The sequence below is a fragment of the Rhinatrema bivittatum genome, chromosome 15 (genome assembly GCF_901001135.1).
Source record: "Rhinatrema bivittatum chromosome 15, aRhiBiv1.1, whole genome shotgun sequence".
NCBI classification, from domain to species: domain Eukaryota; kingdom Metazoa; phylum Chordata; class Amphibia; order Gymnophiona; family Rhinatrematidae; genus Rhinatrema; species Rhinatrema bivittatum.
In genome coordinates, this window is record NC_042629.1 from 60,795,918 (window position 1) to 60,819,936 (window position 24,019).

Below are 24,019 nucleotides of genomic sequence, written 5' to 3' on the forward strand. Positions count from 1 at the left end.
ACAATCATAAAGATTCGAAATGCACAGAATAAAAACACACAATGCATACATTTCTGCATTGAAACTTGCATGCTGTTCTGGTCTTAATTATCTGACTTCCTGACAAAATTAATAATATGCTTGCTGATATCCAAGGAAATGTTAAAATATAAGAATATTGGGACAAACGGGAAAGGAAATCTAAGAGTAAGAACAACCAAAAGCCACAACAGAAACAAGAAACAGGCAAGTTTGTATTTTGAGGCACTGTTAAGCAACGATCCTAGTGTTGGTCGCCTTCTGTAATTAAAGCCACTATAAAACATTTGAGGGCGCCATCTGTTACTTAGCAAGTCAACAGCTGAAAGACTGTCGGAGAGAAAAACTGGAAAGAAGAGAGACATTTCCATGAAATGCACTGGAAGAAAATTGGAAGGAGAAAGTAGAAGAGGGGTTATGTTTCTTAGCTAAATAAGAGAGAGCCTGTCCGCTGATAGGGAAAAGGCAGTTCTGTGACAGAAGTGGGAGAAGAGCGTGCAGGACCCATGGCCAGGGGGACCTGACTGGTTTATTTTCATTCACTATCCAGCCATTCTCCAGAAGACCTCTTGGACCTGGAGAAAACTGGAATCCATAGACCACAATACCTGAACGAAAAGCAGCTTTCAAGGCTACACAGGCTACTAAGAGTCTCTTGAGTGCAGCAACAGTCTCCTTATAGAGTCTCGCTTCTTACTGTAATAGAAGTTTGTGCTTATGGGAAAGGTTATAGGATGAGTGCTGGGTGGGGATATTCTGTGCTGATGGGAGTGGTTACAGGGTGAGTGTTGGGTGAGGATATTCTGTGCTGTTGGAAGAGGTTATAGGGTGAGTGCAAGGAGGGGATATACTTTATTGATGGGAGAGGTTACAGGGTGAGTGGCAGATGGGGATATTCTGTGCTGATGGGAGAGTTTACAGGGCGGACACTGGATGACTTGATGTTATGGAGCATTAGTGATGCAATCTTGATGTGCCTTTATTGACCAAGGGGCAAGAGGGGTATTCAGGGAGGAAGGCCATAACAAAAAAATTAAATGAATTCTGTGCCTTTGTTTTTTTTTATTAAGGAGGTGGTTGAAGAGAGACCCAAACCATAATGTATTTTGATGGTGATGATTTAGAGGAACTGAAGCAAATCATTGTGAAAATGCAAGATGTGCATAATAGAACAAATTAAAAAACTAAAGAGTTAAAAATCACCAGAACTGGATGGCACTTATCTCAATTTTCAGAAAGATATGACATTTCAGATCTGTTATTAGTTATCTGTAATCTATAATTAAAATTTAGCCACAGTACCTGAAGGCTGAAGGATGGCCAATGTAACCCCAATTCTTAAACAGGACTCCAGGAGTAATTAGGTAAATGATAGACTGGTGAGCATGATGTAGAAGTTATTCTTAAACACGATGACCAGAGGAGAACCACATCTACAATACTCCTTCCGAAATAGAGGTCATCATAAAATTAACAGCTTATACTGATTCGCTTAAGAGTATACAACCAATAGAAAGCTTCAGCGTCTACTTAAGCATGACAAAAGCTCCAGATATAATCATTGGTCTCACTATTAGTTTTCTTTTTTCATTTTTTGCACTTAAAAATGAATGCAAATGTATATATACATATCAGCACTTACCTTTTTATGAAATAGTATTCTTTTCTTTGGAGGAAAAAATGTTGTTTCTGCTAATTCAGCCCTATAGCCTTGTGGTTAGAGCAGTGGGCTATAAACCAGGAGACCAGCGTTTGAGTCCTGCTGTCTCTCCTTGTGACCTTGGGCAAGTCACTGTCACTTTACCCTCCATTGCCTCAGGTACAAAAACTTAGATTGTAAGCCCTCCAGGGATAGGGAAATACCTACAGTACCTGAATGTAAACCGATGTGATATCTCAGATCCAATGTTGGTATATAAATAAAATAAATGATTCGTGTTTCACAACTACCTTCATCAGAGGCAATAGGAATGAGCATAAAAAGTCCTGTGATCTTCAGCAAAAGATATCTTTTCATGCAAAAAGAGGGTGGCTTTAACCCATGTCCATATCTGAAGTCATCCCAGAGGAAAATGTCCTTGGAGTCATGTGGACAATCCATTGGAATCCTCTGCTCAGTGTGCGGCGACGGTCAAAAAGCAAACAAAATGTTATGAATGATCCGGAAGGGAATGGAGAATAAAATGGAGAGTGTTGTAATGCCTCAGCCTCTATCCCTGGTACGACCACACCTTGAGTACTGCATACAGTTTTGGTCATCCCATTTCAGAAAAGATAAAGCAGAATAAGAAAAGGTACAGAGAATACCTACAATACAATAAAGGGGATGGAAAGGCTCCTTATGAAGAAAAGCTGAACAGGTTAAGGATCTTCATCTCGGAGAAGAGGTGACTGAGAGGGAATATGATTGAGTTTTATACAATCACGAGACTGGTGGAACAGGTAAATAGGGAGCAGTTATTTACCCTTTCAAAGAATAGTAAGATTAAGGAACACTCCATGAAACAAACAGGTAGCAGATTTAAAGAAATTGAAGAGAGTATTTTTTCACGCAGCGCACCATCATGCTGTGGATTTTCTCACCAGATCATGTGATCAAGGCATGTGGTATATCGGGGGTTTAAAGGAGGTTTGGGCTTGGATCATAATTAATTCATCAGAACTAAAAATATAACAAAAAGTAGATTTTTGTAAGATAAATTTTTATTTACAATTGAAAACTCTTTAAAATAGATACCTTGGTTGATCCGCACGCGATTGAGCTGTCCGGGTAGCCCGTGCACTGCAGGGCACGCTGTCTGGTTTGCTGATGCAGCATCAATTTATAGATCATTACGGATGCAAGATAAGGTTATAGATGACTTGTTAGTGATGAGAATTTCCTTACATTACCTGGTTTGATTAGTTTGGAGATTCTGGGCTCTTTGGATAGTGAGGAAAAGTCCATAAGCCATTATTCACCAGGTAGACTTGGAAAACCACCGCTTATCCCTGGGAGAGAGCGAGAAAGAATGGATCTACTCTTTGGGATCTGCAGGGTACTTGTGACCCGGATTGATCATTTTTGGAAGCAGGATGCCAGGCTTGATGGACCTTTGTTCTGATGTAGCTTGGTCTACCTCAAACTCTTAGGAATCGTGGACTTACATTTTTGTAGTGCTAGTGGTAAAAGAGCAAATCCAGTAGACATTGTATCATTGTAGAGATATGAGTTTGTGACTAAGTAAATATGGGAGGAGGGCAGGGAAGTGCAAATGTCTATCCAATACTAGGGTTGTGAGCCGTATTTATAGGAGTTAAGAAGATACCATGAATCTGAAGCAACAATGGTGGGAAAGGCAAGAGAACCAATAATCTGGTTCAGAGAGCTTAAGTTTGAGTTGATCATTCACTGAAAGATGACGGAGGGACAAAGACACAGTTAGGAAAGAAGATAGAGTGCACTACTTGCCCTTGATAAGAGGGAGATAGAAGAGTTTCTATTTTCTCTGGACTGTGGGTTTTTGTTCATATGTCATGTTTTTGGAAGGCTTCCTCTGGCCTTCACGGGTTGTGGGAATTTCCTGTATTTTCCAACCTCTAGAGAGGTTGCCAGGCAGGCATTCATCCTGGTCCTTGTTTCTGTTGGAAGCCTGTTCAAAAAGTTAATTGTTTGGTGTAAGAAAAAAATCCCTTTCTTGATTACAAGTTCTTTTGGTCAACTTCTAAGTTCAAATAATGGTTTCTTCTCCAAGCCTGAGGAGGATGGATGCTTCTTCCTAGATGGGTGAGTATGGTCACAGACAACTGCCCTCATCCTGTATAGGGGCCACTACTCCTTTTGACCTAGAATGCCTTTAACTCCAAATAATTTTTATTAGAGGGGATGTCATCCTTTGGGGATCTTTCATAAGTTTAATTTTAGTATTTGATTGATTGCCTTTCTTTGAGCATAATTAAAATGATTTACAAAAAAGGAGTGAATAAGTCAATAAAATAGCAATAAAGACAAATGTGCATAAATACACATATAAGCCCATTAATAAAAAAGTGGTTAATAATATAATTCTCATGAATGGCAAAATGAAAAAGATGGTTAAACAAAACACCATACAGCAAAATTGGAATAGAGAAGTTGGCCTGCACAATATGAATGGATTGTATTGAAGGATGGATTGAAAGCTATATTGTAGGACATGTCCTAAAGCCCCAGCAACATCTGTTGGACTGGACGATTTATATTGATTACTGTGTCACATTAGCATCACTTGCTAACTTGTTTTACTTCTCATCATGTTTCCTGCAGCCTGTAAGCTTGGTTTTTACAAATCCGCCCCTGGTGATCAACTCTGCACGGCGTGTCCAGCACACAGTCACTCAGAGACACGGGCTGCGCAGGTCTGCCACTGCGACCCCAATTACTACCGGGCTGCCCTGGATCTCCCCTCGGCCTCCTGCACCCGTAAGTATGTAACACCAAGCCCAACAAGTCACTTCTGGCCCTTGAGATGTCACTGTGTAGCAATTTTGCATTGGCCTGGAGTAGCTGAACAAAGGAGTCACATGTACCTGGTGGGCACCTTTGAGGACAGGGTCAGGTGAGGCCCCCATACTCGCCAGCCCTTAAGGCAGGGCTTCCCAAACCTGTCCTGGGGTCCCCACAGCCAGTTGGGTTTTCAGGATATCCACAATGAATATGCATGAGATACATTTGCATATACAGAGTCTCCATGGTATTTGCATATACAGAGTCTCCATGGTATGCAAATGTATCTCATGCATATTCATTGTGGATATCCTGAAAACCCGACTGGCTGTGGGGTCCCCAGGACAGGGTTGGGAAGCCCTGCCTTAAGGCCATCCCTGCTCTAGCTGCAATACTTGACCTATACATGGAAAGGGATATGAAGAATCAGTGAAGATAGGAGAGGAATACTGTATGCTGTTTCCCTAATGAGAGTCATATAGAAAGTGGTAAGGCTGTCTGTGATGAGTACTAGTTGGAAAACAGCCTATGGGAAGGGAGAGAATGAGCACCAGATAGGGTGGACTCTCCCCTATTCAAATCTGGCTGAATCAAAAATAGCTTGTACTGAATCTAAGTAAAACAGAAATCATGATACTGTCCAGATTTACAGATCTAAATTTGCCAAAAAATGTAATTTTCAGAAACCAGTGTATTCCGATCTCAGATTCTATCCGTAATCTTGGTGTCTTTATCGACCCATCACTCGCAATGAATAATCATATCAAAGACCTGGTACAAACTTCATATCATAAACTCAGATTACTACAGCATCTCAAACCATTTCTTTAGCTTAAAGATTTCCAAACTGTTCTGCAAGCCCTGCTTTTTTTCCGGTATTGATTACTATAATTCTCTCTTCATAGGTCTTCCAATTTATATTACATATTTATATTTATATATAGTTATATATACTATATATATATAGTTATATATATATATAGTTATATATATATATATAGTTATATATATAGTTATATATATATATATAGTTATATATACTATATATATATAGTTCCAAGTTAATTTTCCCTGTTTTATTGTAACTTTCTCACACCTTTTAATTGATTCTCTGTATTTAAAGTTCACAGTTGTATTGGAAATATTTATTACGTTACGCTATACTTTACACACATTGTTATTTGTAAACCGGGTTGATGTGATGCCTATCATGAAACTCGGTACAACAAAAATAAGAAATAAATAAATAAATACCCGGCCAGAATTCTGCGTCACGCCTTTTAACTGGCACTCCCGTCTGTGACCACATTACCCCCATTTTACAGTCCCTTCACTGGCTTCCAATATTCTACAGAGTCCAGTATAAACTCATCACCGTTATCCACTCGCTCATCAGTAATTTGCATTCCCCCCTGGACCATTGCAATTATGAAATTTCACAATCCTTCAAGATCTCTACGTTCCTCCAATCAAAGCTTGTTAGACTTCCCCTCGGCACACATAGACAAAACAAGGAACCAGGCCTTTTCCATAGTTGGCCCTGCCCTGCCCTAACGAACTCAATCCCCAAAGAAATTACAAACTTGAGAGTCCAAGCTCTTTAAAAAGGCCTTGAAGACCCATCTATTCAAGGAAGCTTTTGAAGGTTAACACTGCCATTACTGCCTCTGTCTTTATGACATCGGGTTACTCTGTTTTAGTGTCTTTCATGGCCAATGTTGTTTTATTATAGTTTGTCTGATGTGAATTATTATGGATGTATTGTTGTGCCCTGCCTTGAACGTAGGAAGGGCGGGTAAGACATGTTGAAATAAATAAATAAAGGGTCATGTGTAAAGAGTCTCTGATTAGCACCAGATAGAAGGTGAAGGGCCAGGCATGATGATGATCTGATGAGAGCTGGACAGAAAGGGAGTCCACGGTACTGCTTAGACACATTTTCTTGGTATTTCGTGTGATCAGCTCTCTCCTCCTTACACCTGTCTCCTCTGCTGTCAGGTCCCCCGTCTGCTCCGGTGAGCCCGGTCTCAAGTGTAAACGGAACCTCGGTGGCGCTGGAGTGGTCCCCTCCCCTGCATAAGGGTGGGCGCAACGACATCGTGTACGACGTGATCTGCAGGCGCTGCGCGTGGGATGCGGGGCAGTGTGAGGCCTGCGGGGCCGGGGTCCGACTCGTCCCACAGCAGGTGGGTCTCGGGCAGACCTCTGTCACGGTGGCCAATCTCCTTGCTCACATGAACTATACCTTCTGGATCGAGGCCGTCAACGGCGTGTCCGACCTCAGCCTGGAGCCGCGCCGATCTGCCACCGTCAACATCACCACGAACCAGGCAGGTAGGCTCCAAATATTACCACCCCCCCCCCCCCCCGGCAAGCGTAGCTCTCCTGGCGCTGCAGCGCCTCCTAGTGCTGTACAATGTGCCCTGCAGTGCTTCTCCCAAGGCTCCTGGTACTGAAGTGCCCCCCTGGTGCTGTACATTGTGCTCTTCAGTCCAGGTCCCCCAGGATGCTGAAATTCGCTTCTGATTTGTTCTACAGCTCCATCACAGGTGACCCTTATTCGCCAGGAGAGCACGGGGCAAAACAGTGTCGCGCTGCTCTGGAATGAGCCAGTCCAGCCCAATGGCATCATCCTGGAGTACGAGGTCAAGTATTTTGAAAAGGTAACAGTGGCCGTTATTGTGTTCTGCCTGGCGTGTAGGCATTAGCTCCAGTCACTAAGTGGCAGACGGATAACCCGAGGCGCCTCGTTATCTGTCTGTCTGCATGTGCTGCGGAAGCTCCGTGGTGCTCTGCGCCTGTTTGCAAGCCTTGGCTCCCGTGTAGGCCGTGACCTCTGCCTCTCCTCGTTCGCTCCGGTCAGTGACGCAACAGCAGCCATCTAGTCTCCTCCTCCATCCCTAGGGAAAAAAAAGAGTGCCTGTGAAGGAAGAATCCCTATGCCTAGACCTCCGCCTTCTTTTCATAATCCTAGGTAATGTTCATTTAAAAGAGGGTTTGATACTGGAGCTTTCCGCTGCCTTACTGAGTGCTGCACAAGGGTATCTGAGGAGCAGGGGGAGAGGACTCTGTTACAGCTAAATCCGGTATATGACACAGAGAGAAGTCCTCTCTTAAAAAATGCACGCCAAGCATAATTTCTGCTACAAGTGCATTCCCTCTCTAAGGATGTTATTTTTTTTTTTATAGTGCTATAGGAGTCCTATTTTGCCTCATGCTGTCCTGTTATTTCTGGGGTTCCCTACTGCCTGTGCTGTGTTCTATCCCCCAGATATGGGTCTCCTCCTGACTGTGCTGGGTTCTATCCCCGGGAGATGGGTCTCCTCCTGACTGTGCTGGGTTCTATCCCCGGGAGATGGGTCTCCTTCTGACTGTGCTGTGTTCTATCCCTGGGAGATGGGTCTCCTCCTGACTGTGCTGGGTTCTATCCCTGGAAGATAGGTGGTCTCCTGACTGTGCTGTGTTCTATCCCCAGGAGATGGGTCTCCTCCTGACTGTGCTGTGTTCTATCCCCGGGAGATGGGTCTCCTCCTGACTGTGCTGTGTTCTATCCCCGGGAGATGGGTCTCCTCCTGACTGTGCTGGGTTCTATCCCCGGGAGATGGGTCTCCTCCTGACTGTGCTGGGTTCTATCCCCAGGAGATGGGTCTCCTCCTGACTGTGCTGTGTTCTATCCCCGGGAGATGGGTCTCCTCCTGACTGTGCTGGGTTCTATCCCCGGGAGATGGGTCTCCTCCTGACTGTGCTGTGTTCTATCCCCGGGAGATGGGTCTCCTCCTGACTGTGCTGTGTTCTATCCCCGGGAGATGGGTCTCCTCCTGACTGTGCTGTGTTCTATCCCCGGGAGATGGGTCTCCTCCTGACTGTGCTGTGTTCTATCCCCGGGAGATGGGTCTCCTCCTGACTGTGCTGTGTTCTATTCCCGGGAGATGGGTCTCCTCCTGACTGTGCTGTGTTCTATCCCCGGGAGATGGGTCTCCTCCTGACTGTGCTGGGTTCTATCCCCGGGAGATGGGTCTCCTCCTGACTGTGCTGGGTTCTATCCCCGGGAGATGGGTCTCCTCCTGACTGTGCTGGGTTCTATCCCCGGGAGATGGGTCTCCTCCTGACTGTGCTGGGTTCTATCCCCGGGAGATGGGTCTCCTCCTGACTGTGCTGGGTTCTATCCCCGGGAGATGGGTCTCCTCCTGACTGTGCTGGGTTCTATCCCCGGGAGATGGGTCTCCTTCTGACTGTGCTGGGTTCTATCCCCGGGAGATGGGTCTCCTCCTGACTGTGCTGGGTTCTATCCCCGGGAGATGGGTCTCCTCCTGACTGTGCTGTGTTCTATCCCCGGGAGATGGGTCTCCTCCTGACTGTGCTGTGTTCGATCCCCGGGAGATGGGTCTCCTCCTGACTGTGCTGTGTTCTATCCCTGGGAGATGGGTCTCCTCCTGACTGTGCTGTGTTCTATCCTCGGGAGATGGGTCTCCTCCTGACTGTACTGTCTTCTATCCCTGGGAGATGGGTCTCCTCCTGACTGTGCTGTCTTCTATCCCCGGGAGATGGGTCTCCTCCTGACTGTGCTGTGTTCTATCCCTGGGAGATGGTCTCCTCCTGACTGTACTGTCTTCTATCCCTGGGAGATGGGTCTCCTCCTGATTGTGCTGTCTTCTATCCCCGGGAGATGGTCTCCTCCTGACTGTGCTGTGTTCTATCCCTGGGAGATGGGTCTCCTCCTGACTGTGCTGTGTTCTATCCTCGGGAGATGGGTCTCCTCCTGACTGTACTGTCTTCTATCCCTGGGAGATGGGTCTCCTCCTGACTGTGCTGTCTTCTATCCCCGGGAGATGGGTCTCCTCCTGACTGTGCTGTGTTCTATCCCTGGGAGATGGTCTCCTCCTGACTGTACTGTCTTCTATCCCTGGGAGATGGGTCTCCTCCTGACTGTGCTGTCTTCTATCCCCGGGAGATGGGTCTCCTCCTGACTGTGCTGTGTTCTATCCCTGGGAGATGGGTCTCCTCCTGACTGTGCTGTGTTCTATCCCTGGGAGATGGGTCTCCTCCTGACTGTGCTGTGTTCTATCCCTGGGAGATGGGTCTCGTCCTGACTGTGCTGTGTTCTATCCTCGGGAGATGGGTCTCCTCCTGACTGTGCTGTGTTCTATCCCTGGGAGATGGGTCTCCTCCTGACTGTGCTGTGTTCTATCCCTGGGAGATGGGTCTCCTCCTGACTGTGCTGTGTTCTATCCCTGGGAGATGGGTCTCCTCCTGACTGTGCTGTCTTCTATCCCCGGGAGATGGGTCTCCTCCTGACTGTGCTGTGTTCTATCCCTGGGAGATGGTCTCCTCCTGACTGTACTGTCTTCTATCCCTGGGAGATGGGTCTCCTCCTGACTGTGCTGTCTTCTATCCCCGGGAGATGGTCTTCTCCTGACTGTACTGTCTTCTATCCCTGGGAGATGGGTCTCCTCCTGACTGTGCTGTGTTCTATCCCTGGGAGATGGGTCTCCTCCTGACTGTGCTGTGTTCTATCCCTGGGAGATGGGTCTCCTCCTGACTGTGCTGTGTTCTATCCCCGGGAGATGGGTCTCCTCCTGACTGTGCTGTGTTCTATCCTCGGGAGATGGGTCTCCTCCTGACTGTGCTGTGTTCTATCCTCGGGAGATGGGTCTCCTCCTGACTGTGCTGTGTTCTATCCCCGGGAGATGGGTCTCCTCCTGACTGTACTGTCTTCTATCCCTGGGAGATGGGTCTCCTCCTGACTGTACTGTGTTCTATCCCCGGGAGATGGGTCTCCTTCTGACTGTGCTGTGTTCTATCCCCGGGAGATGGGTCTCCTCCTGACTGTACTGTGTTCTATCCCTGGGAGATGGGTCTCCTCCTGACTGTGCCATGTTGTGTCCCCGCAGGACAAGGAAATGCAGAGTTACTCCACTCTGAAGTCCAAGGCTACCAGGGCCACCGTCTCTGGCCTGAAGCCTTCTACCCGCTACCTCTTCCAGGTGCGCGCCCGCACCTCTGCCGGCTGCGGCCGCTTCAGCCAGACCCTGGAGGTGGAGACGGGGTCAGCGAGTAAGTGACAGAGATTGCCACCTGGCGTATAGAGCAATCCCCACCATCTGTTTATAGGACAGGGATGTAGACGCAGAGATGTAGACTCCCTAAGGGACACATTGTGGAGCGCCAGAAGCTGCAGATCCCTGAGGACACCCATAACACCTCCAGTGCTGGCACTTGATCTGCCTGGGATTTACACAGTAATTGGCAGGCCATGGGTGCTCTGTGCAGCAGCACGGCCTATTTCTGTCCACTTTGAGACCTTCTCCAAAGCTCTTCCCAAGGTCATCGATCATCCACAGGTTGACCAGGATAGTTACAGGGGGCTCTGGAGTCTGGGCTTAGAATGAGATGCTGAGTGCCCATTCCTACATCCAATGAGTCTGGCCTCAGCTAGCTTACCCCTGCAGAGCCCCGGTGCTGCATGCTGTTAAAAAGGAGTCCCAGCCTCCTCTCGACATCTCTCTGCATGTAGTGTTAATAGCTGGCCCAGCCCAGGGTATTGCATTTCTCTGGCCTCTCTGCCTTCCCCAGAGAGCAGGTTGGGCTGGTGCTGTAGCACTAGGATCTCCTGTTCCTGGGACCTCTAATGCTGCGCTCCCCATGGAACAGCTGGGACTGGCAGTGCAATACTAGGGCCTCATGTTCCCGTGGCCTGCAACCTGCCCTTCCCAAGGAGTAGCACCGTCCCATTCCTTTCTCCATTGTTCATGATGTGGCCCTGAGCGAGTCACTCAGGGGTCAATATTCAGGAGTGGCAGAGCAGACAAAGTATACCACTTAACGTTTGTCCAGTAACTCAGCTTTAAGATTGCCGTCTGTGTGGATGGAGTAGCCAGACAGCAGGGGTATCTAACCAGCTAAGATTTATACAGTTAAAAGCTGATTGTGATCTTTTACATCTTTTAAATATCGACCCCCTTAGCGTCCTCCAGCTCTGGCTCAGTTCTTAGCGACAGGGACACTGTACAAATGTGAATTATTTAATACGCAGGGCTGTACACATAAGCAACACTCTGTAAATATTGCTGCTATTTATTGAGAGGTGACCAGTTTCATCACAAGAAACACAGAGCCTAGCACTAGAAAAGCAATTCCTTGTTCTTTACTCTGATTGGCAGCCATGGGGGGACTTGTGTGTAACATCAGCACATCAAGAAGCATCAGCTGGGGCTCGCTGTGCTCCTGTCTGTCTCGCCTGTCACTACTTGTGTTCCCATGCTCCTGTCTATCTTGTCTGTCATTGTGTGTGCTCCTGTGCCCCTGTCTCTCCCCTGTCACTGCATGTGCTCCTGTGCCCCTGTCTCACCTGTCACTGCATGTGCTCCTGTGCCCCTGTCTCTCCCCTGTCACTGCATGTGCTCCTGTGCCCCTGTCTCTCCCCTGTCACTGCATGTGCTCCTATGCCCGTCTCTCCCCTGTCACTGCATGTGCTCCTGTGCCCCTGTCTCTCCCCTATCACTGCATGTGCTCCTATGCCCCTGTCTGTCTCGTCTGTCACTGCATGTGCTCCTATGCCCCTGTCTCTCCCCTGTCACTGCATGTGCTCCTGTGCCCCTGTCTCACCTGTCACTGCATTTGCTCCTGTGCCCCTGTCTCTCCCCTGTCACTGCATGTGCTCATGTGCCCCTGTCTCACCTGTCACTGCATGTGCTCCTGTGCCCCTGTCTCTCCCCTGTCACTGCATGTGCTCCTATGCCCGTCTCTCCCCTGTCACTGCATGTGCTCCTGTGCCCCTGTCTCTCCCCTATCACTGCATGTGCTCCTATGCCCTTGTCTGTCTCGTCTGTCACTGCATGTGCTCCTATGCCCCTGTCTCTCCCCTGTCACTGCATGTGCTCCTATCCCCTGACTGTCTCGTCTGTCACTGCATGTGCTCCTGTGCCCCTGTCTCACCTGTCACTGCATTTGCTCCTGTGCTCCGATCTGTCTCACCTGTCACTGCATTTGCTCCTGTGCTCCGATCTGTCTCGTCTGTCACTGCATTTGCTCCTATGCCCCTGTCTCTCCCCTGTCACTGCATTTGCTCCTGTACCCCGGTCTCACCTGTCACTGCATTTGCTCCTGTGCCCTTGTCTGCCTTGTCTGTGACTGCATGTGCTCCTGTGCCCCTGTCTGTCTCTTCTGTCACTGCATGTGCTCCCCTACCCCTGTCTCATCTGACACTGCATGTGCTCCTGTGCCCTTGCCTTGCCTGTCATTGCGTGAGCTCCCGTGCCCCTGTCTTGTCTGTCACTGCATGAGCTCACCGTGTTCCTGTCTGCCTTGCCTAATTGCGTGTGCTGCTATGCCCCTGAATCGCCTCTCACTGTATACGCTCACCATGTTCCTGTCTGTCATGCCTGTCACTGCATGCGCTCACCGTGTTCCTATCTCGCCTGTCATTGTTTGTGCTCCTGTGCGCCTGTCTTGCCTGTCACTGCATGTGCTCCTATCGCTGCATGTACTCGCCATGTTCCTGTCTTCCTTGCCTGTGCGCCTCTCTCTCTCTCTCTCTCTCTTGCTAGTCACTGTGAGCACTCCCCGTGCTCCTGTCTCTCTCAACCGTCACTGTGTGTGCTCACCTTGCTCCTACCTTTCTTCCCTGTCACTGTGCGCACTCACTATACCTCTCTCTTTCACTCTGTCGCTCACCGTGCTCCTACCTCTCTCCACCCCTCCCCACCCCCACCCATGTGCGCTGCGTCCTGATGTTTCTCTCACACTTCACTCTGTGTACTGAGATGTGATGTGTTCAGTTCCTGCTCTCACCCTCCCCTCCGCTCGTCTCTCTCTCTCTCTCTCTCTCTCTCTGGCAGGGGCTCTGCGCTATGACACTATAACTATTGTCTGGATCTGCCTGGCACTGATCACAGGGCTGGTGATTCTCCTCTTGTTTCTGATCTGCAAAAAAAGGTACGAGAAATGCTGGGCGGGTGCAGATGTGCGGTAATGCGTAGCTGGCAGGACAGGGGGGGAGCAGATCTGCGGTGACACGCCTGTGCAACCCTGCATCGCACAGAGCTGCCTGCTAACACACATCTGGCAGGATGGCATGTTTAGGGCTCAACATCTGGCTAGCTGGGGGGGGGGGGTGTCACAAGTTTAGTGCGCCAGAGTGCTGCACAAACTTACCAAGTGATACACGTCGGTCCGGATAGTCGTGCCTTCTGCACATCTGTCCCACAAGGGCGAAGAAGTATCTCGGCAGCTTAAGTAATAATAATGATATTCTGTGTCCGTGGCTGTCTGTGGCCAGGCTTTCGTGGGATGACCAGAAAAGCTACAGGCCAGAAGAGGAGATGGGAGACAGTCCTGGTTTCACCTTGCCTCATGCCTGGAGATGCCGTTCCCCCATGACGCTTCTCACTGCATCGAAGCTTTTAGTGGCAACCTGGGCATAAGAGCGCCGAGGGAGAAGCTGCTGTCACTGGAGCACCTGCAGCGGGGGATGGGCAGGAAAACAGGACCGGAGAGAGATGGGGAGATTGTGAGGAGGGGAAGGGTCTGTGCAGGTTAACTAGGGAGGGGAGGAGGAGGGAGAGATAGGGGGATTCTGGGGAGAGAAGGCTATTATAGGGGAATTGAGAAGGAAGCAAGGGACACCAGGTAGGTGGCGAGATAACCAAGGGAACAGAGAGGGTTTGGAGAGAAATTGGGTAAGGGAAGGAGATTTGTGGGGTAAAGAGAGGGGAAGAGAGAGGATTGTGGGAGCGGGGGGCACTGTATAGAGGGTGGAGTAAGAGAAGAGGGAGTCGTCTGTAGAACAAGGGGTTGAGGACAGACAGCACTGGATGAATGAGCCACTTACGGGCATGAACGTGGGTGCACTGTGAGAGCCTCAAGGCTGCTCACAGACGATATTCAAAAGTCATTTAGATGGATAACGTAAATGGACCCCAGTACATACAGCAGTCTATGCTTAATCCTTTACAATAACTCTGAATTTTTCTCTTCACCCGTCTGGAAGTTTTCCAACATTATACTATCAGGTATCTACCATAGAGCTGGCTGCCAAAGGGACGGTAGTGGCAGTAGTTGGATTGAAAGCCAGGCCTGTGGGTGTCCCAGCTCTGAATGATTCATTGAAAGGAATGGAGTGAAACCAGTAGTTTTCATAGCTCTGAGTAAATTGATGGTGCCAGCGGTGGGATTGGAAATTGGGCCTGTAGGTTTGCACAGCTCTGTGCTCCGAGGCTCAGGGAGGCACCATCAGTTCTTATGAGTGTCAGTTTTCAAACAGGGAGTAAAAGTGGCATGCGCTTTTCACCTCTGGGCCTTGCATCATTTCTTAAAGTGACAGTACATGTGGTGCTTTCACTTTTGAATGTGTTGTGGTTACAAAATATGGAAAGTCACTTGCATCTGCTTTTTCTGTGGGCGGAATTTTGTGGAAAAGTGCACTTCCATGCTTACTTTTCTCCTCCTGACCTAAATGCATCCCTTGTGGAACCACCACCTCGATATGGTAATAGTCCGTGAGCCGGGAAACATTGGGCAGAGCGTTGGGCACATCGTGAGAGGGCAGTTTTCAAGCAGCTGATCAGAACACCCTGTAAATTGCTTTCAAAGTTGTCCTCCCACTGACGACACGCAATTAGCCCTTCCCCCTTGCATTTCCTCTCACAGGCACTGCGGGTACAGCAAGGCCTTCCAAGAGCCCGAGGAGGAGAAGCAGCAGTACGAGAACGGACAGGGTGAGTGAGGGCACGACCCTGCACGGTGCATAATCACCAGCCTGGCACAGCCTCACCATGCCCTGGCATCCCATCCCATCCACAGCATGCGCAGGAGGGAGAGGAAAGTCCACAAATGAGCTCTCTTTGCAGTTTGTGAGTACACTCGCTGGCCCCGTGGGCTGACCGGGTGCTGCAGCGTGGCTGTGTAGGGTCATGGCTTTCCCGGGGCCTGCATGGGACCCTCGTGTTCTCTTCATGCCGTGAATTTCCCTCCCCCAGGTGAGGTACTGCGTCTGTGTCTGCAACGTGGGACAAACAGGCCAGGACCTCACGAAAATGAATTAGGTGGAAAGTGGCAAGACCTGGCTTCTGGAGGAAGGCTTTGTGGCACGCCCTGGGTTCTCAGTGTCCAATCCCAGGGCATTCTGGGATTTGTAGTCCTAATTTGCCAAGTCCCGCAATGCATCGGAAAGGGGGGTGGTGTCAAAAAGCCAGGATGAGCCAAACCTCGCCCTCCTGAATCTGGGTCCTGTAGCTTTCCTTTAATTAGCACAGTGGACTGCTTGTGCTTTGCAAGGCTTATAGCACTAGAGCCACTACTGCCAGGCTACTTAAACTGCTCAGGCTGTGTCCTTCCGCACGTCACTTAGCCTCCCTTTCCTCTGACATACAGTAGATTTCTCTTTGGAGCAGGGAGTCAGTTAAATGGGAGCTCAGCATGCACTTACACTAATTTCCTACAGCCGTGGTATTCACTCCGAGCCCTCCAGGGTCCCATGCAGGTCGGGTTCTCAGGATATCACCAATGAATATGCATGAGATAGATCTGCATGCCCCCTGCCTCCATCGTATGCAAATGTATGTCGTACATATTTATTAGGGGTATCCTGATAACCAGGCCTGTTTGCGGCCCCCCCCCCCAGGGCTGGACGTGAATGCCACTGTCCTACAGTGATCCAACATGAGGAGAAACCCTCCAGGATAAAAGCTCACAAGCCAATGCAGAAAGGTGCGTTCTGGCCAATGCACAGCTTCCCTCATTTGAGTACTCATTTTGTGAGCGTAACTTTACTGCCAACGCAGCAAGGAGTTTTAAGTTCACAAAATGTGCGTTCTAACATGGGAGTACTATTTAGCGTCCTCCCATGGAAATCCCATGTGATTGAGGTCATTAAGCAAGCAGTCCTCCCCGAAGCAGAGAGTTACGCCAGCCAAGCACCTGGAGGTTCCATATTCAAAAGCATTTAGCCGGCTAACTCAGAAATTAGCCATCTGTGAATATTTGGGTACATATCCAGCTAAATTCTAGGCAGCTAATAAGTTAGAATTTAGCCAACTAAGGCCTGGATTCACCATTCTACCGCAGAATGGTGAATCCAGCGAAAACAGGGTGGGGGGGCCTGAGAAAGCCGGCAGCCATCGCACCACTGCGGTGCACCGGCTGCCGGCTTTCGCACTGAACAGCGACACCATAAAGGGTGCAGTTATTCAGCGCGCTACCCCAACACCGCCCCGACTCCTCCCTGTGCCGGCCCGACTCCTCCCCAGCGCTGCCCCGACTCCGCCCCTAGCAAGCTATCGCACGTGAAAAGGGACTTTTCGCATGCGATAAGCAATAGAAAATTAGTCCCTGAGTTAGGGGCGTTCCAGGAGAGTAACTGGGAGGAGTTGAGTTAGCCGCGTTAACCAGCTAACACCAATATTCAGAGTTAGCCAGATGAAATAGCCGGCTAAGTCTGGTCAGGCCAGAGACTTGTCCTAAAGTTAAGCAGCTATAGTTAATCAGCTTTAAGCCAGCTTTATTCAGTAGTGCAGCTGTGCTATTAAATATGCCTCCAAAGTTAGCCAGCTAACTTTGCTATTCTGTGTTTGAATAATGACCTCTGTCTTTCTTAACTCGAGAGTCAGAGACGGAGTTGAGTTTCCAGTGCTTGTGCACTGGTACTTAAAACCTGTAAAAAAAAAAACCCCCAGAAAATAAATGTCAGAGAAACACTTCACGAGTAAGTACTGACTTATCTGGGTAAGTGGAGACAGCGAACTGCGCCAGATAGCCTGATAAATCAAGCCCCCACTTATCCAGAGTGCAATCTGCCTATGAGAGACGCCCACCCACTTCCCGAGTTAAAATGTGCATTCTGCTTGCATAGCCTTAGCTTACTGCATCAGCAGCTAAGAGAATATTTTAATCTCAGCGTTTAAAGCATGCGCGGAAATCAAGCGCACAGGTTTAATGCTCAGCTTCCTGAGTGAGGCCGAAGGCTGAGCCAAATATGACACCTGGGTGACGGGACGAGGGACTGACGTGGTGAGACAGAAATTTGGGCAGTGCTGGTATCAGATCAAAATGAAGTCTTTTTCCTGCTACTCATCCCCCTCCTCTCTCTTCTGTACATCCCATGCCATCTACTCATCATCTTCTTGTTACGCTGGACCATTCCCTCCCCTCTTCCCTTCCTCCCCCTCTCCCCGAGGCCATCTCCCCCTTCCAGTTGCTGTCACCACCCCCCCATTACTTCCTGGTCATGTGATTATAAGGTATGGGGAAGGCAGCTTGGGGAGGGGGGGGGGATAAACACTCGCTGTGAGAGGGCAACGTTCAGCTGAGCCTCCGCTGCCCCCACCAAGGGCGGGGTGGCTGATTTCACGTAGGAGATGGGGGAGTTCGGGGTAGCCGAGAACTGGTACTTGTCTTTATCTTGGGGGTGGGTATGGGGATACTGGTGCCAACTTGGCCCCCTGTGGTATTTTATCTTGCGGGTGGCAGGGAGGAAGGATCTGGGATGCCTCCAGCCCGCTACTTTTCTTTTCCCTCCAGGATCAGCCCCGGATAACTCTGGCCGGGTAATGCGAAATATCTGCACTGCCCAGCACCAGACGTTTCTACCCTGCTAAATTTTGCCTGGGTAACGAGCAGGCTGGACAAAATTCAGCCAGGGAGCAGGGGGAAATATTCACATCTCAGGTTCTGTCCGGGCAACTCCAAAAGTCGCCTGGCCAAACATTTTGAATATTGACCTGATTATGACAACCATTATATACAGCACCTTAAATCTGGCTACGTTACAAGAGATTGCAAACAGGTGAGATGAGTCCCTTCCCCAGAGAGCTTACAATCTGAGTTGGGTGCCTGAGGCAGTGGGAGAATGTGTGACCTGCCCATGGTCACGACGAGCACCAGGTAGAGAAGAACCTGTGATTCCCCACCCATTACTCTCGCCATCACCCACTCTCTCCCACTATTACGTAATGGTATTTATAATAAGCAGCCTGCCATGTGCTTTGTTTTTCTCTTCCCCCTGACATAAACAAGTCACGTTTCCGGAGTCTAAGTTCTACATGGACCCTCACACCTACGAAGACCCCGGCCAGGGCGTGCATGAATTTGCTCGAGAAATAGAAGCTTCTAGGATTAAGATTGAAAAAGTCATTGGGTCAGGTGAGTGTCTTGGTTTTCTCTCTCTCTCTCTCTCTCGTTCCCTTCATTTCTGGTAAACTTGCATCTAGAAGGAAGAGGCAATCTTTCCTGAAGGTGACTTTGTCCCTTATCCCTGAAGGCGGTTCTCTCTCCGTCACGCTCTTCTTTCCGGGTACGAGGGTGGTACGGAGCAGCCTGTGGTTCTCTCATAATATCACGGAGATTCCTTCAGGCGGCAAAAAAAGGAGCTGCGCAAACTCCTCTGGAGGATCTTGCGCGGAGGGCAGTCCTGTCCTCTCAAGTGTGTAGGGAGATGACCCATGTTTTACCACTGAAAGCACCAAAATGAATCGTAATAGCCAAAGAAGTATGCAGACAAAAACTGGCAGGCCCCCAAAACCCTGACACAGCTGGAAAAGAAGAAACTTTGGCCAGATGAAAACCGTAAACCAGAACTGAAGGATGCTATCAAGATTTGCCTGTTTGCATGCTCCTGTGCTGTGAAAATAAAACCAAGGCAGAGGGATAATGCAACAACTTAAGCTCATAAGCAAGAGTCATGGATCGGCCAAGGGAGTCCAGAGGTCAGAAGGACCCCCACCCTCAGAAGAAGGGGGGGGGGCAGTCTGAGACAATGCTGACACTGGCATAACAGCTGGCAATCCAGCCTTTGGTCCAAGATGTGGCAGGCCCCCTCCTCCCCCCAAAGAAATGGGAAGGGGGGAAAAACCAGCAAAGCAGCAAGGACCCCCCCCCAAAGAAATGGGAGGGGGGAAAAGACCTGCAATGCGGCAAAGACCCTCCACCCACCACATGATTATGCATGAGCTTATGCATATTTATCAGCTGGAAAGTATAAGACGGGGGGGGCGGCAAATAAGGAGAAGGGAGCAAAATTAGAGGAGCGACCCTGAAAGAAAGAGTAGACCCGAAGCAGCCCAGCACCCCCTGCTATCGAGGAGGGAGAAGACTAAGGTGTGGCCAGGAGAGAGGAGAGGCCCTGTTCAGGGACTGAGGGTGGTACAGAGCCTGAGGCAACGGGGAGCCGAGAGCAGCCTGACAGCTCTGCTAGTACGGGACCCTGAAGCAAGCCCCCCCCCCCCAGTCAGCCGGTAGCTCTGCCAGTACAGTGCAGAGAGTGCTAAGCCAAGGCTTAAAATTTTGTATTGGCTGCCGGCTTCAAACGTTGGTTTTAATTTTTAGGGAAGGGAGACAGGACTAACTAGCTGCTCAGTTGGTACCAAATACGAAGGCAGTTGAGATCAAATGAGGAGGCATTATTATAGGTTCCGACTTTTAAGGACACACCTTCAGAATAGGATGTGGTCGGAAAGGTACGCCTAAGGTTGGAGAGATTATATGATGCTTAGAAAGAAGGTTAAAACATGGCTATTTCCTGTGGATCGCAGAAGGTGTCTTTAAGGAGAAAGGTAGAAAAGTCTGTATGTTATTAATGGAAATGGTTTATATATATGTAACCCAGACTGAGGTAGACTTGTGTTTTGTACATACTGCTTTGAACAAATGGCATTACCTACAATAGTGGTATAAACAATTTTTACAATAAAATCATAACTGGACAGACAGTATAGGCCCATATGGTCTTTTTCAGCTGCCATTTACTGTGTTACTAAGGAAAACCCTACCAGACACATGCAGCATGCAGTAAAGATCACACCCGTGCAAGAGCAATTGAGCATGGCCATTTGAAACCGTGGCCGAGCTTGTCGGCTCCGCCCCCTCCTGTGGGCATTCACCCATAGGCGGGGCTTGATGGATCCAGACGGCAGATTGCATTAAAAAAGGCCCCAGGAAATGGAGTTACAAATAACAGTGTCCCTGATGCTGCCAAGTTAGAGGCTTGCCAGGGTCTCTGCGCCCTGGGAGCTCCTCTCTGGGCCCTTTCAGGGGCTCCATCAGGGTCCTGGTGCTCGTGAGAGCAGCTCTCTGGGACCCCTAGCGCCGCTGGGCCTGTGATGATTTCTGACTCGGGCGCCTACCCTTTTCTTTCCCTGGCAGGAGAGTTTGGGGAGGTCTGCTATGGCCGCCTAAAGCTTCCCAGCAAGAGAGAGATCCCCGTAGCCATCAAGACGCTGAAGGCGGGCTACACGGAGAAGCAGCGGCGGGAGTTCCTGAGCGAGGCCAACATCATGGCGCAGTTCGATCACCCCAACGTCATCCACCTGGAGGGGGTGGTCACAAGAAGTATGTGTGAAAATTACCTTCGGGGGGAAGCCTCAGGAGGGGTAGACTCCAGGAGTACCGTATAACTTGATGTTTCTTGAGTGACTGTCTCAAGATGAAGGAAGTGTGTGGCCGTCTCAGGAAGTCTCATGTGTTCCGATTTTGAACGGTTTCCCCCTTCTGTACTCTAGAGTAGGAAAGTCCTGGCCCTGGTTTGCTAAAGGTAAGACTGCTGGTACCCAACCACATTGGAGGGAAGTGCATAGAACTGCAAACAGTTTTCCCGTGCTGCCTCTTTTGGCTTAGAATCCGTTCTCTCAGGGAGGGGGGTTCTTTAATCTGCAAGGTAGAGGGACAGTCCTGGTTTTGTTTGGAAGATTTTTCAAGGTTCTGTGGCAAGACTTAGCAAAATCTGTAGCAGATTTTTCAAAATTCTGCATACATTGTAACAAATTAGCATAATTTTGCATAAAGTTTTACATATCTCTCTGTGAAAAAAAAGTCAATTGTTTTTAAACACTATGTAAACTATAAACAAAAGCAAAATTTACCACGTACAAAAATCAGCTGTTTTTCAAGATATAATGCTACAAACTTTTAATTGTGAAGTGTCACTTTTCTTTTGAATTGAAATGCAGTGAATCCTTTTAGTATTTTCTTGAGAAAATCCATGCCGTCTCTCTGAATATATGAGCTTATGTATGCTGAAAATGCCCTGGGCATCAGCAGTTTCTCAAACTGTTAATTGAAATGAATGCTGTCTTTGCCAGCTGTGGAACTCAGGCAGCTGCAGACTTCCAAAATGCGTCAGCTGACAAAGACCTGGGTGTATGATTGGCCACACATGCAGCTGCGAGAGCCATTGTATAAGATGAAATTCTTCTAAACGGATCAGTACTCTATCCAGGAATTATATCAAAAATCATCTTTGGTCTGGTTTAAGAGCTCTTTGAGGAGTCAACCATTCTGTATGCTTGATTTGTCCGTTCCAACTTCATCCCACTCTCTTCCTGTTCCCTTCAGGAGGGGGAGGGGAATTAACAGGGGGGAAAGAGGCAGGATTAAGGAAGGAGTGGCTCTTTCCTGTCCGCTGTACTCTCAACTTCATCCCCTCCCAATCTGTTCCTTGCTTGCTGCCTGGGAGAGGAGGGGCTGCAGCAGGAAGAAGGTCAGCTCTACGATGTAGGCTTTCTTCAAAAGATTGAATTACAGAGTGGGGGAGCTTCAGGTTTGTTGATTGTGAGGCAAGATGTAAATTATGTGCCAATAGGCTAGTTATGCCGTTTCTCTAGGACCACAAAATTTAGCGAGACCTGGCGGCACCAGGTATAAAAAATTAACCAGCTGTAGATTCCAGGCGATCATTCCCTGGCGTCTGGTTCCTCTTCCTTTACATTAATTATATGCTTATCAAGATGATTAGTACGGTAAAAGGTGTGATGAGTAGGGTTGCCAACTGGCTCCAGATTTTCAGGACAGGTGGATCCAGTCCTGGTTTTACTCCCCTGCATGCAAGTATTTATAGTCTTCATTTTCTTAGGGAATGCAATAGGTAAATTAGAATAAGTCCCAATATGCAATGGGGTAAGACCAGGTCTGGATCAACCTGTCTTGAAAGTCTGGAGCCAGGCAACCCTAGTGATGAACAGTAATGAAGGAGCGGCTGGTGGCTGTGGCTATCGTTTTCAGAGTTGTAAGAACGGGGGAGTGGATTCCAGGTCTGGCTGGATTGGAGTGATGGCAATTAATGGATGGGGGAGGGGGAGGAGTTTTGTAAATGATCTCGGGTATCAAATTCATGAAGGCTGCTTGGTAAGGGGGTGACAGTCAGACCTTATCAAGGTTCCTAAATTAACTCCGTCTTTCCTGTGCTGCGTAGGTAGACTGGTGATGATTGTCACAGAATATATGGAGAATGGCTCCCTAGATTCATACCTAAGGGTAAGGAGCTTTCCTAATTCAAAATCTGCTTATCTCGGTCACATTTTCTTTGTTCATCAAAGGTCCTGTCTGACAACACTAAAACGTGAAATTGTGCGTTTTCTCCCTAGGGAAAGTGGCCAGGTAGGATTCTTCCACCTGAAGCCTGCTCTGGAGAGGCCACATCCAGAAAGGAGAGGGAAATACAGATTTAAGCCCTGTTTACTCGTTGGCCTGTCTGCCAAATTGTGGAAATTTAATGCCAATTTTAGTGATGGCCTCTGCAACTGGAAAGATCACAGCCATGAAGCTGAATGCTCTCCAGTACTACAGCCTCACGGGTCCCACACTCACTGCCCCCTCACTAAGCTCTCTCCAGTACTACAGCCTCACGGGTCCCTCACTCACTGCCCCCTCACTGAGCTCTCCCCAGTACTACAGCCTCACGGGTCCCACACTCACTGCCCCCTCACTGAGCTCTCCCCAGTACTACAGCCTCACGGGTCCCACACTCACTGCCCCCTCACTGAGCTCTCCCCAGTACTACAGCCTCACGGGTCCCACACTCACTGCCCCCTCACTGAGCTCTCCCCAGTACTACAGCCTCACGGGTCCCTCACTCACTGCTCCCTCACTGAGCTCTCCCCAGTACTACAGCCTCACGGGTCCCACACTCACTGCCCCCTCACTGAGCTCTCTCCAGTACTACAGCCTCACGGGTCCCACACTCACTGCCCCCTCACTGAGCTCTCCCCAGTACTACAGCCTCACGGGTCCCACACTCACTGCCCCCTCACTGAGCTCTCTCCAGTACTACAGCCTCACGGGTCCCACACTCACTGCCCCCTCACTGAGCTCTCCCCAGTACTACAGCCTCACGGGTCCCACACTCACTGCCCCCTCACTGAGCTCTCCCCAGTACTACAGCCTCACGGGTCCCACACTCACTGCCCCCTCACTGAGCTCTCCCCAGTACTACAGCCTCACGGGTCCCACACTCACTGCCCCCTCACTGAGCTCTCCCCAGTACTACAGCCCCACGGGTCCCACACTCACTGCCCCCCTCACTGAGCTCTCTCCAGTACTACAGCCTCACGGGTCCCACACTCACTGCCCCCTCACTGAGCTCTCCCCAGTACTACAGCCTCACGGGTCCCACACTCACTGCCCCCTCACTGAGCTCTCCCCAGTACTACAGCCTCACGGGTCCCACACTCCCTGCCCCCTCACTGAGCTCTCCCCAGTACTACAGCCTCACGGGTCCCCCACTCACTGCCCCCTCACTGAGCTCTCTCCAGTACTACAGCCTCACGGGTC

General features: G+C 49.3%; 1 protein-coding gene across 1 annotated transcript in view; it reads left to right on the forward strand.

Moving 5' to 3' along the window:
- EPHA8 (EPH receptor A8) overlaps window positions 1-24,019 on the forward strand; it is a 108,153-nt gene that overhangs the window by 75,795 nt on the left and 8,339 nt on the right. The window contains exons 4-12 of the mRNA XM_029578794.1: window positions 4,304-4,459; window positions 6,482-6,817; window positions 7,022-7,146; window positions 10,375-10,537; window positions 13,321-13,417; window positions 15,131-15,198; window positions 18,494-18,619; window positions 20,618-20,803; window positions 22,662-22,723. Coding sequence (XP_029434654.1) covers window positions 4,304-4,459; window positions 6,482-6,817; window positions 7,022-7,146; window positions 10,375-10,537; window positions 13,321-13,417; window positions 15,131-15,198; window positions 18,494-18,619; window positions 20,618-20,803; window positions 22,662-22,723 — 1,319 coding nt within the window. The remainder of the gene's footprint in view (window positions 1-4,303; window positions 4,460-6,481; window positions 6,818-7,021; window positions 7,147-10,374; window positions 10,538-13,320; window positions 13,418-15,130; window positions 15,199-18,493; window positions 18,620-20,617; window positions 20,804-22,661; window positions 22,724-24,019) is intronic.